A 13,214-nucleotide genomic window follows, 5' to 3' on the forward strand; every position below is an offset into this window, starting at 1 on the left:
TTTTTTTTTTTTGACAAATTTAATTTTAGATTTTGTTATTAAAGATACTTGAACATTTATTATTTTATATTAAAAATATTAAATTATTATTTAGCTTACTATAATATATCTTTGTAAAATTAGATATTACTTTATTTTTAATTTAAATTACTCCATCTTATAATTATATATTAGCATTTACACTCTTAACATGAAGTATTATTGTTTATATAATTTTATATATTATCAATAAAAGTATATATACATATTTTTGATACACAATTTAGATATATAAATTATGTATAATTATACGGTGAGATGATTTTGAATTAAAGATAAAGTAATATCTAATCACATAATAACATAATATTTGTATACACAAATTATACAAAAAAATGTGCACAGATAACGTTACAATGTATTATTAGTTATCCATATTGTAAAAGAATTTATATTTCTTTTGCGGCTGAAGGGCTTTTTTTTTTTTAAATTTTTTGGGTTATGAATGCAATATGCAATAAACAAAAGATGGAGAAATGGAAATTTAATGTTAAAATCATATTGTAAGAAACCGATTCATTCAAGTAGTCCTTAGAAGTCCTTGATTTCCTCTATCAACAACATTACTTGAAAGCTTACAAATATTCAAGCCACAATAATCCCATAAAATTCCACTGTTTTGAAAAATGAAAATATGCAGCAATTGTAGAAAGAAGACGAAGTATCTTGATGTGAGATTAGTTATTAAATCTGCTTTGTAAGATTTGTATCCTATAAGAAATGCAGAATGTCTGAATCATCCTGAATGATCAAGGCTTGAAAGCAGAAAACACCACCACAGAATTCTGCCCACCAAATCCAAAAGAATTTGAAATGCCTGGAATATATAAAAGTTGAGTGAGTAAAATAGGAAAATCTACATAATATGACAATGGAAAGTGACAGTGCAACATGGTTGAAAGAGTCTCGACGCTTACCGACATTCACTTCAAACTGCTGCTTTTTATTGGCAACAGTATCGAACTTGACTGCAGGCTCTAGGTTCTGCATTCACAACAACATCATGATTCATGACCGTAAAGTTACACAGATTTAATATTTGTGAAATAAATTGTGCAGTTGAAATACCGTCTGAGTTTTATTTTGCAGGTAACAACAAGGAAACAGATCTTAATATATAAAGGAATAATCTTGAATAGTTGTTAGCTAAGAAGACAGAAAGCTGTAATTTGTCAAACCAATTCTGGTGTAAATGACACAGTAGCACTTACAAATTGATTAATGGTAGGATGCAACCATCCAGTTGTTATGGCCTTTAAAGTAGCAATGGCTTCCAACCCACCAGCTGCACCGAGGGAGTGCCCAATCATAGACTGAAACATTACAGAAACGAGTTAGAATTAACAACCAGGCAATTACAAGAGAGAGGGTCTTAAATTCTGATGGGGAGAAGAGAGAAAGGAATACCTTGGTGGCATTGATTTTGATCTCTGAGGTCCTTTTAAATGCGTTTTTAATGGCGTTAATCTCAGCCAGGTCACCCATTGGAGTGGAAGTTGCATGAGCATTTATGTAGTTAACCTGAAAAACAAGTAGTTGTTAATTTACTGGTTTTAACTTAGTGATTAGTACAAGTCAAGATCATGCCAAAAGTAATTCGGCATTCATTAACAGAAATCAGTGTGGGAGCAACCAAAGAACAAAAGAATTTTACAGAACATCTCTTATGGTTCAGAAAGTCCAAAACTGCTATAGGTGCCTCACGCATATAAAACTCAGCACATTTATATGAGTGTTACCTGTCTTTCAAATATTCAAGCTAAATCATATTTTACCCTAATGATGTACCCCAAAACTGTACTAAAAATACTACAGAAAACAAACAGATGTACCTCCTCAGGTGATACACCAGCATCTTCAAGGCTGCTCCGTATGCATGCTGACACTCCAAGTCCATCAGATCTGGGGTCAGTCAAATGATAAGCATCACAGTTAATAGCACCTCCTAAGTACTCCGCAATGATTGGTGCATCTCGTTTCATTGCATGTTCCAAGCTCTCCATTATCTGTCAAGAAAATATGAATTCTCACTATGAAGCTTCTGTAACTGGAAGCCAAAAATGTGTTTGCCCCAATATTAAAACCAAAAGTTCAAAAATGTGATTACTCGTATATTAAAACTAAACAGAAATCTAAACATAAAAGTGCATGTTCAACCCTAAGCATATCAGGAAATGCAAGCTTTACCAGTACTCCTGCACCTTCACCCAAAACGAAACCATCTCTATCTTTGTCCCATGGCCTTGAAGCTGTTTGTGGGTCATTATTTCTCTGAGACAATGCCCTGCATGCAACAAAACCTCCCAAGCCAATAGGCACCAAGGCTGCTTCGGTTCCACCAGCAATCATCAAATCAACCTCACCTCTACGGATGTGATTAGCAGCCTTACAGAAGCAGAAATTGGACGTAGCACAAGCAGCTGAAATTGAATAATTTGGACCTGTGAAGCCAATGTCCATTGCAAGTAAAGCAGACCCCATGTTTGTAATAGTATAAGGAATCAAGAAAGGTCTTATTTTCCTGTGACCCTGCTCTTTTAGAGACTGAACTGCCTCGGAAAATGTCGTAACACCACCCATTCCTGATCCCACAAGCACCCCGGCTCGATCCTTATTAACCTGGAAACAAGAAAATGGACAATACAGTGAGTCCATAAACATGGAAAACCCTCCCCACTTCCTCCCTTGCAAGAAGAAAGAAATAATTTAGGTAAACAATTATTAATGAAGCACAATCATAACCAACGGACATTTCAAGTAACTCAAGAAAAAGAATAGATTAAAAGTACTTCAGAGAAAAATAAAAAAACTTAATGTAATCAACGGTCAGATAAAGCTAAAAACCCAAGCAATAAACACTCTAACCAACAGTCAAATAAGCTACAAAACCAATTTCACTCAGAAGAAATGGAGGATACGCAGACCATTTTGAAACAAACTAGTTTCACAAACAATATACCAACTAGTTAGAGCGTACAGAGAAACCACCAAAAACTTGGCACAAAACAATGAACATTGTAGCACTGAGTCCACAAAGTTCATGGGCTGTTCCAAAGCCACGAAGTACCCAGAAAAACCAAAAGCGGCTACCGAAATCTGGCCTACTCAACTCATAAGTGACAGGACAGTGCACCGGGAATACAAAAAATACATTTATATGTGATAATATATTTAAAAAAAAAAACTGACAATAGAATTCAAATCCACTGGACGGTTGCATATCTAAATCAGTTCCTTTAATTATTTTACTACATTGTTAAGGTGTAAAATGTAAAATTAACTGAAAATGTCAAAAATTATTATCATACAGAATTCAACTTAAAAATTAATGTTCTTTAACAAATTGTCCGCGAAGTTATAATAAAGTAGCCCATGTCCAAATTCAACAGCCACTAGAGGCCACTAACCATCAAAGAGCCGGAGAGGCTTCCATTAACCCCACACTAGCTCAAGGTTGGCCATTAAAATCTACCACAACAGCAGAAGCCTCAATAACTGAGAGTCGAACAATCGACAAACTGCAGTCATACCAAATAGCAAAATGCATCCAATTAAAAAACTTCCCACTAAATGATGGAATCGGAAGAAAGCAAATCATTCACCCATCCAAAATCATGTAAATGTCCACAAGTAAGAAGTATTTAAGAAGATCAATACAGTCATACATGGTTAAGTTATTTATCAGTTATCACAACAAATGAACATCTATTATTCATAATTCAATAAATAATCATAAAACTAAGCAGTGAAAAAACAACAAACCTTGGTTAAGTTATCACCACCAAGATCTGCGTTTTCCAGAGCCTTCTTCCCGGCAACAATGCAATACCTCAAAGTATTATCCATTCTCCTATCATTCTTCCCATCAATAAAACCCTTCCCACTGAACCCCCGTATCTGACCCCCGAACTGGGTCGGAAACTTACTCGCATCGAAGCTGTCAATCATGGTGATCCCACTTTCACCCGCCAACAATTTCTCGTAATAAGCATCGACGTCATTCCCGAAGACGGAGACCACACCCATGCCGGTGATAACCACCCGCTTCTTGGGGTCCTTCTCGCGTTTGGGGGCGGACTTGGTAGCAGAGGCGGTGATGTAGGAGAACTTCTTGGCGGTGGTGGGACGTTCATTATAATTGGGGAGACTAAAGTCAGTGTTTTTCCGAAAGAAGTTTAATGGCGTTGCGTGAAGACATGTAGATTGAAGTAATTGCATGGTAAGTGTTTTGCCTTACGTAAAAGAAGAAGAAGAAGACGAGGAAGAGGCTTTTTGGTTGTTGAATCTGGGGAGGAAGTGATGACCACTGGAGAATATGTAGAGCTGGCTGTAGACGTAGAGCTGCTGACGTGCAAACCAATGTTCTTGCAGCCGAACCTAGCGTGTCTAATTTATTATTAAATATATAATTTGTTATATATATGTGGTTGATTTTCCACCACATATGCAAGCTTAAAAATTTTGTGTAAAAATATTAAATTTAAGATAGATAAGTAGGAGAAAGAAGTGGCATAATCATTCTATGTGGCCGATGGGGGTAAGCTTTTCTTAAATAAAGCCCCCTGCCTTCATTAGGAGGTATACGGCTCTTAATGTTTTACCTTTTTGTTTAATAAAATTTTATACAACCATATACTTTTGCCCTTCCATCTCTCTTCATTTCGTCTTAACTCCGTTTGCAATTCTCTATGTTTTTTTATTCATCTTTTCATTTATTTAAATATATAATACATTATCAGAATAAACTGTTTAGATATTTCTTAATACTTATTATATTATTTATATAATACAAATATAGGTATTTTAATTATGATATTATCATATTTATAAAATAAAAATTATGAATATTTTAATTGTTATTTTGTTTAATTTTTTATTATATTTATTTTCTCATTCGTGTAAAATAAATTATAGTTATGTCAATTTTTATATTGTTTTATATTTATAAATATAAAATATAATTATATCATATTTATAATCTGATTACTATCGACTTTGTGAAAAGTCTTACGTAAATTAAATAATATAATATAATATATATTATATTATATATACATATGAATATTAATATTAATAATATTTTATAATGATGGCCCATGCATGTACACGTTTATATTCAAATGCTTTCTCACGGAAAGGAGGAGACTTGGTTTTTAAAGTCTGTACATATAAAATGTGGCGCACGTCGCTTACATATGTACATGTTTTTATGCATGTTAACGGGTGACCCAACAAAAAAAGACCTTCTCGCATGTAAAAGCTGGCGCATTTTATATGCCTTTTCTTCCCACCGATGCATACTATATGGGGATATTTAAAAAATATTGTTTTTTTGGATTTGTTTTTACATTTTTATCGTATCTTTTTTTTTTTTTGGTAAATGATTATATCATTTTATTAGTTAAATACCAATACTATTCATATTTTTATTTTTATAAACACAAGCAACAAACTTTTTTTCAATACTAAAAAAATAATATATTTTTAGAGATCTTATAACTAATTCATTATAATCAAGGTTAGTATTTATATATACCTTTTTCTTCTGTATTTGTTAGTGTAATAGTTACAAAATAAAGATTGTATACCAAAGTAGTTGATTTATCATAAAATTTAGTAAGTAATATAGTTAAAGAATTTATAAAAGCGGTAACATTTATTTTGTATTTTGTTTGTTGAATGTTATTATATATGTATGTTAAAGGAGTTAGAGTACTGATTGATAGATCAAATGAGACGTGGATGTTCACTTAAAATAGTGTGTAGTTTGCTTATCTGTATGTTGGAAAGAATAGAAATAATGATGGGATTGCAAGATCCTATTTGGTAGGCGATGTCGCCTACAACTTTTGGTAGGGGATCTCGTCTGCTCCTTTTTCAAGATAACATAAACTTTGTGAATGTTTGCTTGACAATACAGTTAGGGAAATGGAAAAGGTCGGATTTATTGTTCGTTTTGGAGGGAATTAGATTATAGGTGATGATAATATAGTGAAATATGTCAGTGGAAAGAACAGACTGATCTGTATTGACACAAATAATGATTTCGAAGAATTTGTAGGTAAAATATACAATCATCTAAGATTTGATTGGAGTCAAGTAAATGTCCAAATATTTATCGTTAGGGATGTATCAATGGGTCCTATTGAGATCGAAGATGATGATAAAAGCAAGAAGTTTAAGAGGATCAATAGAACTTTATGTTACCCATACTCCTATTGAAGAAAGAGACAATCAACTAGATGAAGAGATCTATATGGCACAAAGAGAGGATCATCGTGCATATGATGGGGCAGAATCACAAATTTTTCAGGAGTATGATGTGAATCATGGTGATGGAAATAATGATGACAATGTGGATAAGGTTTATAATCTTGAGGATAATGATGATGATGATGACACAGGTTGTGAATAGAGTGAAGATGTTGTGAGAACTCAAATCAATGAAAGGGTTGAATATAGTGCGGGATGCCATAGCTCCATAGATATGAAAGCAAATACAAATCATATTCATAATCCTAATTTGTTCCAGTGGGTTCCTGAGCTGACAGTAGATGTTGAGAATGTTGGTATTAATAATCAGGAAACACAAAAAGACAACAATTTAAGAGTAATGGACTTTTATGATTCGAAAGTTGAATTAATAGATTTATTTGAGAGATACGCTTTAAGAACAAACTTTCAATAGAAAGTTGTTTACTCTAATATGAAATGTTATCAAATTGGCTGTGTAGATCATCAATGCAAATGACAGACACAACTCATAAGGGAGGAAGATAGAGACTACTAGGTGTTACGTCGTCTGGATGATGCACACAATTATCCAAGAGATCAAATATTGTCATCTCATAGATAGACAAGTGCTAGATCATTGAGAATTATCATTAAATCAATGTTTGAGGTTGATTATATTTACCGATCAAAGAAAATTATCTCTAACATAAGAGATAGGTAAAAGATCGACATTTCATACGCACAGACATGACATATAAAGACGTACACTATAAATGCATTACAAGGATCTCCTGAGGAGCCTTTCATACTCTTACCTAAGTATTATTACAATTTAGAGCTAAAAAACTAAGAAACTTCTACACATATTGATGTTGATGTAGAAAATAAGTTCTATTTTTTCTTTATGGCCTTAGGTTGTTCAATTAGAGGACTCCAATAATATTGTTATTCTGTTATTTGTATTGACATTTCACATTTGAAGGGGAAGATAAGTGGAGATATAATAGACATTTCAATTTTTTGAAATAAAATCATGATAAAATCTACCCAAACACAAATAAATAATATAATGTTATATATTTATATACAATAATACTATAATAATAATAATAATAATAATAATAATAATAATAATAATATAAATACGAGTATAAATATTAACGTATCATAATGTGGTTGAGTGTTATCATATTTATAATTCGAAATTACTCAATCATATAGTACATGTAAATATTTGTAACAATTATTAATGTATATAGTATTACTCATTTATGTTATTCGATCTAGTAAAAGTATAATAACAATTTCCCATTTACACTTTGATAAAACAATAATTTCTTATATTTTAAGTTTATGAAAAACACATTTTCCTATTTATCATCTATTATCATTAATGAAAATCGTTTGGTTTTACTTTAAATTTTATTACTTTATTTTCTAATAAAATTACAAAACTACCCTAATACTTAATATAAATATCAATTACCAATATATTTTTCTTTTATTAAAATTATAAAAATATTATAATAAATTATAATTATAACTATATTGTTTTCTTATTTTTCTTTTTTTTCATTATCTTTATTTATTTTTTATATTCCTTTCTTCCTACGCATTTTCATAGCCTTGCCCAAACAACCACAATTTTAAAAGTCTAATTCTGGCTTAACGAACATAAAATAAATTTAATTATATGAAATTTACGTTTCTTATTATTTATTAAATTACTAAAATGTACACGAAAAGCAATCCGACGGTGCGTTTTGAAGTCACAATTCATTCATGGAAACGCAGCGTTTAATCTCCGTACTGTTTCGGTATGGAAAACACATAATTCACAATTCAGACTTCAGGGGCCAAATCCACGAGTCGAGAGGCGACACAAAGCAAATTAAGCTCTCAAAGCTCTGGAGTGATGATGGCGAAGAAAGCAACGAAATCACAGTCATCTTTAGAGTCTTCAGCCTCCGATCAGTATAATATTTTTATTTCTTTCTTCTCCTCCTCCTTCTTCTTCTTTTACCCAAACGGCGTGTTACTTTTGAAATTGTGCAGGAGAATGGTGTTGAGAAAAAGGCAGAGAGTAGTTAGCGGAGAGAGAGAGAGGAGTGCGAGCTCGAAGAAGCTTTCGGTGAAGCATAAGAAGAAAAATGACAAATTCGAAGCTAAGAAGCCTAAGAAACCCCCCACTGCTTTCTTCTACTTCTTGTATGTCTTTTTGTTTATTTATGGCTCATCATTATATTCTTATCTCTATCGTTATTAATCTCATCGAAAGTGTGAAATAAGTGAAGTGGATAGTGTAGGATAATAGAACAGTAATGAAATATATTCTTCAATTGATAATAAATTGACAGGTTTTTGTCTATGCAAAGCAAAAGGAAACAAGATTTATTAGTTGTTAATTACAAATAAAAGCTGAGTTAGTTTTGAGAGACTTGTCCTGCTTTAATGGATTCTTGGGTTGTTTGACTTAATCCACAGTTGCTTTATTATTGTATTGCATTAAGCTACATCTGCATAATGATATCAAAACTTATCTCTGAGTAGTTAGTTGATTGTGCTTCTCGGCCTGGTTATCTCTCCTCGTGTCTCTTCTTAATTTCATTATTATAACTGGGAAGTTTCTGCAGTAATGTTATTGTTAAGTTTAATGCACCAATTATGTGCACTAGATCTTCTTCTACACTTTTAGAAGTATATTAAGTTAGTGCTACAAACTTTTCCCTTTAAATTATTTGGGGCTGGTTTGTCTGGCTTTACTCACATTTCTTTTCATTGATTTTAAATTACTCTTAGTTACTTCTTAAGTTGTGTATACTGGTAAATGATCAGTGTTGCCTCAGTTGAAGCATAATTCCTATAAGTTGTTTGGCTCAACTGCAGCATACTACCCATAACTTTTAGAGAAGTTATTATCTGCTATATTCAAAACCGCTATATTCAAAACCACTATATTTTTAGGATATCAATTTGTTAACCAAATTATATTTTGATTTTCAAGGGAGGATTTTCGTAAGGAATTTCAAGTGCAGAACCCAGATGTCAAGTCAATGCGTGATGTATGTAGTGGATTATTTTCTTGTAGTTCATCACTCTCTTTCTCTCTTGTTTTCTTATAGAATTTGTCACTTTTACTCTCTCTCTTTCTTGTTTTCTTATGATTTATCATTTTATTTTCTTTCTTCTGGTAAATGAACTATATAATCTTTCCGTTTCAGATTGGCAAGGCATGTGGAGAGAAGTGGAAGACGATGACTTATGAGGTTTGCTTACACGTGTTTAGTTCAGTATAATATTTGAGTGGTGTATAGGATGAACATGGTGTTTTTGTTGTGCCAATTGTAGATTGTCTCTAAGCATCTTCCCATCTTCCACATTGCCTGGAATAATGCAACTTATTTTGTTTATAGTGTGTTAACTGAATACGGTTTTCTTAGATATTATGGATATACGGTTACAAATAATTGTGATATTTATGTATTACTTATTACATCAATCCCCTGAAATCATATTGTACACATAAAATGACACAGTTCTACTGGTTTTAACAGTATTATGATTAATTTGTTTTTCGCTATCAATACATGATATGCCACAATCTACCTTCTATATGTTAAACAAAATGTGAGTTTCATGTGAGCTAAAAGCGAATTTACTCCTCTCATTGATTGTTTAATATTTCCTCTCAAATTTGATCTTATTGCAAAAGCTTATAGTTGTTACTAAGTCTGGTATGTCATGTGACATACAATGTATCTCATAGTGTTTTGTTTTATTAGCAGAATTTTTTTGTAATTTATCTACTGTTGAGATTACTGGCACCTTTTTCTAGTTCTTTGGGTTCATCTCAAGAATCTATATTGGCTTCTTCTATCTCTATTATAGACAGTGCTTTCCAAATTATATCAACATATATAAGGGTGTTTTTTGCAGTATCTCATCACAAGTGTGCCTATTAAGATACATGCTTAGGATGTATATTTTTAGCTGTGTACATGCACAGAATCATGAAAGTATACTTGTGTGAAGTTTTCATATTTTTGTTATTTTTGTATGTTTCCTAGAAACATTTGCATCTTCAAAAGAAAATACTAAAATATTATGATGTATTGCTTAATTTTTTGCTAAGATTGAAATGATAAAAGTGTTTGTTAGAGCTGTTTAATGTTGAATCTGCATTCTCTACATGTAGGAAAAAGTTCAGTATTATGATATTGCCACTGAGAAACGAGCAGAGTTTGACAGAGCCATGGCAGATTATATCAAAAGGAAGGTACCTTCTATGCCTTTTCTTTCAAATGTCATAGAAAAGCTTGCTTTAATCTTTATTAGTTAATGTTCATTAGTTTCGCAGTTGCAATATATCAAGCAAATTATCTTTCATCATTATATCCTTGCAGGAAAGTGGTGAAGGTCAAGAAACTGAAGATGACTCTGAATTTGATGAGTACGCTTAAGGATTGCTGTTGTAATAGAAGAATATTGTTTCAATAGGAGTAGGAGGTACATGAGCTGTTAGTTGTAATTACTTTTACAGGATCACTAAAGTGCAGATTTGACAGTTAATGTTATCATTATCAAGTTGTGTTCATGAAATAATCCTCACAAAAAGTTTGATTTAAAGCTGTGTAAAAGCTGTGTAAAAGCTGTTGTAAATCTGAGATCAAGGTATGATGATTTTCCATTTTTAATCTTTTTAGGAGTTACATGAAACCCTTGCCATCTGCTTCTGTTCTAAAGATATGACTGTGGGACAAGAGAAGTTCATTTGGCAAATGTATGGTCATAATCACGTTATATACAGCAGATGGTTCTGAAACGAAATTTGCAAGGTCATTGAAAATGAGGGTATTTTGCTAGATAGTCATTTTATGATTTGCAGATCGAAATGCCTGCAAAGCATTGAAACTTTAATTGATTTGGTGCAAACTGCACTTTATGTCTCTTCAGAACATGTCACTGTTGTAAGCAGAAAATTGATGAGCAAAATACTCGGCTTGTATGAGTTTACAAAGTGAAAGATTTTTCCTCAGGTACAGCTATTCTATCAACTGACATGTTTAGTGAATCAACTAAACTCCTGACCTCTGCAACCATGGCAACAACGTCATTAAGCTTGTTAATTGCCGAGCCGACCCCCTGTATTAAGAACATAACAGACATTAGTTTTTGTTTGAGGAATAAAAGATGATTGGCTCACGAGCATCATAATTAGATTATCAAAGTTTGTACATACCACGCCAGCAGCTCCAGCTGTGATGGCCATTGGTGCAGTAACAACACTTATTCCGGATGCACACATCACTGGAATCTTGACCGCCCTTGAAATAGAATATGCCGCAGCTAGTGTTGGCGATGCCTAAAGCAACAGATTAAGCCGTCACAATGAAGGTAAATTCAGGTAACAATTATTCTCTGTACCTAATTCATCCAATTATGTTAATGTCTAGAGACTCAGATAGAGACTTTACTTCTGGGGTGATGATGATGCATATTATTACCTTCTCAATCAATCCAAGAACACCGGATTTTGAAGGATTGGAACATTTTCCTCCCTCAGTCTGGATGATGTCAACACCTTCCTGTTCCAGCAACTCTGCAAGCTTGACCTGTTATGTATGCAAAAGCTTACTTTGCATCAAATGAATGGGAGGATTCAAAATGGACTCAAAACTGGAGGCAAAACGCAGCATTTGTAACCTGATCTGGGAGGCTCAGCGTGTGAGGGACTGTGACTGATAGAGTCATAGATGGAAGAATCCTCTTAGTCTCCTTTGCTAGATTTAATACCTGCAATCCACGTAATTACCTAATCACATGATAAGACTGCCAGTCTGTTAAACAGAAGGTATTAGAGTATTACTCTAAGCTTAATACCTGCTCTGGAGAAAAAACTATACCCTTCTCATAAAAGGAGTCATAATTTCCAATCTCCACCTGCATATATATGCCATCAACTCAACAAGGAGAATTCAAGTAAAAGTTGAGATGACAGTAACAAGAGTTTTGGTCAGACCATTAATGCTCCAGCATCAACAGCAGCTAAAAATTGTGCAGCATCCACAGAAGAAACACAGACCTGGAAAACATAATCCATAGTGTTTTCATCCAAGAAAAAGAATTATCTGTATTTCCCTTTTAAAGATTAAGAAGGATTAAGAATTTACAGGAAGAGAAGTCAAGCTGACAGCCAACTTCACCAACTCAGGGTCACAAGCTATATCGACATGAGTTGCTCCTCCCTGCATGAACCCTGAAGTGTCAATTCTCAGAAAAAAATTGTTCAGTGTTACTGGAAAAAACTAACCTTGTCTGCAGCGGTGACAACTGAAGCAACGTTGTCTCTATCAAAATTTTGCAAACCAGAGATAATCTGCAGAGGGGCACAGTCCCAATTACATCCAGATTTGAAGACATATTGTAATATTTCTCTTCTAAGCAACCGGTTTCTCAATAACTAAAAAGGGTAAGTACCTTAAGAGCTTTTCGTTGATGGAAGTCCTTCAAGACGGAGTCTTTGGTGGAGGAGAGACGGGCTGTGGTTGTGAAAGAATGTGCTTTTTTCAGGGATGAAGAATGGTGTTTCTTAGCAGAAGGAAAAGCACCAAGAAGAGGATTGTGGAATGGTTTCAATAATAAAGAGTGAGAAGAAGGTGAAAGTGGGATGCATGTTGAGGAATGCATCTCCAAAATCTCTTGCTAACTTGAAGAAAGGAAGGGATAAGATGTTTTTGGCCGCTTTAAAAACTACTACTTTTTTTTCGTGGATAAGATATTTCGGTGAATTTATCTTGTATGTACGTTCGCTAGAGTTAAAACTGTGGGCTATTCAAGCAAAAGAGTAAGTTTAAAACCCACTTATCCAGTTCAGATTCCTGTTAACCAATAAAATTGAAGTTTTCTTTGCAGGCCCAGGCCAGTATAAACAAAACACAGAC

At 33.2% G+C, this 13,214-nt stretch overlaps 3 protein-coding genes across 4 annotated transcripts; 1 reads left to right on the plus strand and 2 right to left on the minus strand.

Moving 5' to 3' along the window:
* Nucleotides 1-516: 516 nt before the first annotated feature.
* LOC123218200 (3-oxoacyl-[acyl-carrier-protein] synthase I, chloroplastic-like) lies at nucleotides 517-4,399 on the minus strand. The gene is made up of 7 exons (XM_044639485.1): nucleotides 3,802-4,399; nucleotides 2,227-2,658; nucleotides 1,872-2,045; nucleotides 1,447-1,560; nucleotides 1,251-1,352; nucleotides 957-1,023; nucleotides 517-856 (listed from the first exon to the last, which is right to left on the minus strand). Exons 1-7 carry the CDS (start codon nucleotides 4,255-4,257, stop codon nucleotides 789-791), a joined length of 1,413 nt encoding a protein of 470 aa, XP_044495420.1. The 5' UTR covers nucleotides 4,258-4,399; the 3' UTR covers nucleotides 517-788.
* A 3,701-nt stretch (nucleotides 4,400-8,100) lies between these two features.
* LOC123219597 (high mobility group B protein 14-like) lies at nucleotides 8,101-10,867 on the plus strand. Of its 2 annotated transcripts, none has more exons than XM_044641603.1 (6): nucleotides 8,101-8,247; nucleotides 8,329-8,481; nucleotides 9,278-9,335; nucleotides 9,495-9,539; nucleotides 10,469-10,549; nucleotides 10,677-10,867. In XM_044641603.1, exons 1-6 carry the CDS (start codon nucleotides 8,189-8,191, stop codon nucleotides 10,731-10,733), a joined length of 453 nt encoding a protein of 150 aa, XP_044497538.1. In that variant the 5' UTR covers nucleotides 8,101-8,188; the 3' UTR covers nucleotides 10,734-10,867. The 2 variants fall into 2 exon arrangements, with proteins under 2 accessions (XP_044497538.1, XP_044497537.1); XM_044641602.1 differs by having other exon boundaries at nucleotides 10,469-10,545.
* A 276-nt stretch (nucleotides 10,868-11,143) lies between these two features.
* LOC123219596 (uncharacterized protein ycf23-like) lies at nucleotides 11,144-13,036 on the minus strand. Its single transcript, XM_044641601.1, has 9 exons — nucleotides 12,751-13,036; nucleotides 12,584-12,649; nucleotides 12,444-12,518; nucleotides 12,293-12,355; nucleotides 12,154-12,213; nucleotides 11,977-12,066; nucleotides 11,778-11,885; nucleotides 11,513-11,635; nucleotides 11,144-11,415 (listed from the first exon to the last, which is right to left on the minus strand). The coding sequence occupies exons 1-9, from the start codon at nucleotides 12,958-12,960 to the stop codon at nucleotides 11,284-11,286; spliced, it is 927 nt and encodes a 308-aa protein (XP_044497536.1). The 5' UTR covers nucleotides 12,961-13,036; the 3' UTR covers nucleotides 11,144-11,283.
* Between the last annotated feature and the right edge of the window lie 178 nt (nucleotides 13,037-13,214).

Source organism: Mangifera indica, chromosome 6 (genome assembly GCF_011075055.1).
Source record: "Mangifera indica cultivar Alphonso chromosome 6, CATAS_Mindica_2.1, whole genome shotgun sequence".
Lineage (NCBI taxonomy): Eukaryota > Viridiplantae > Streptophyta > Magnoliopsida > Sapindales > Anacardiaceae > Mangifera > Mangifera indica.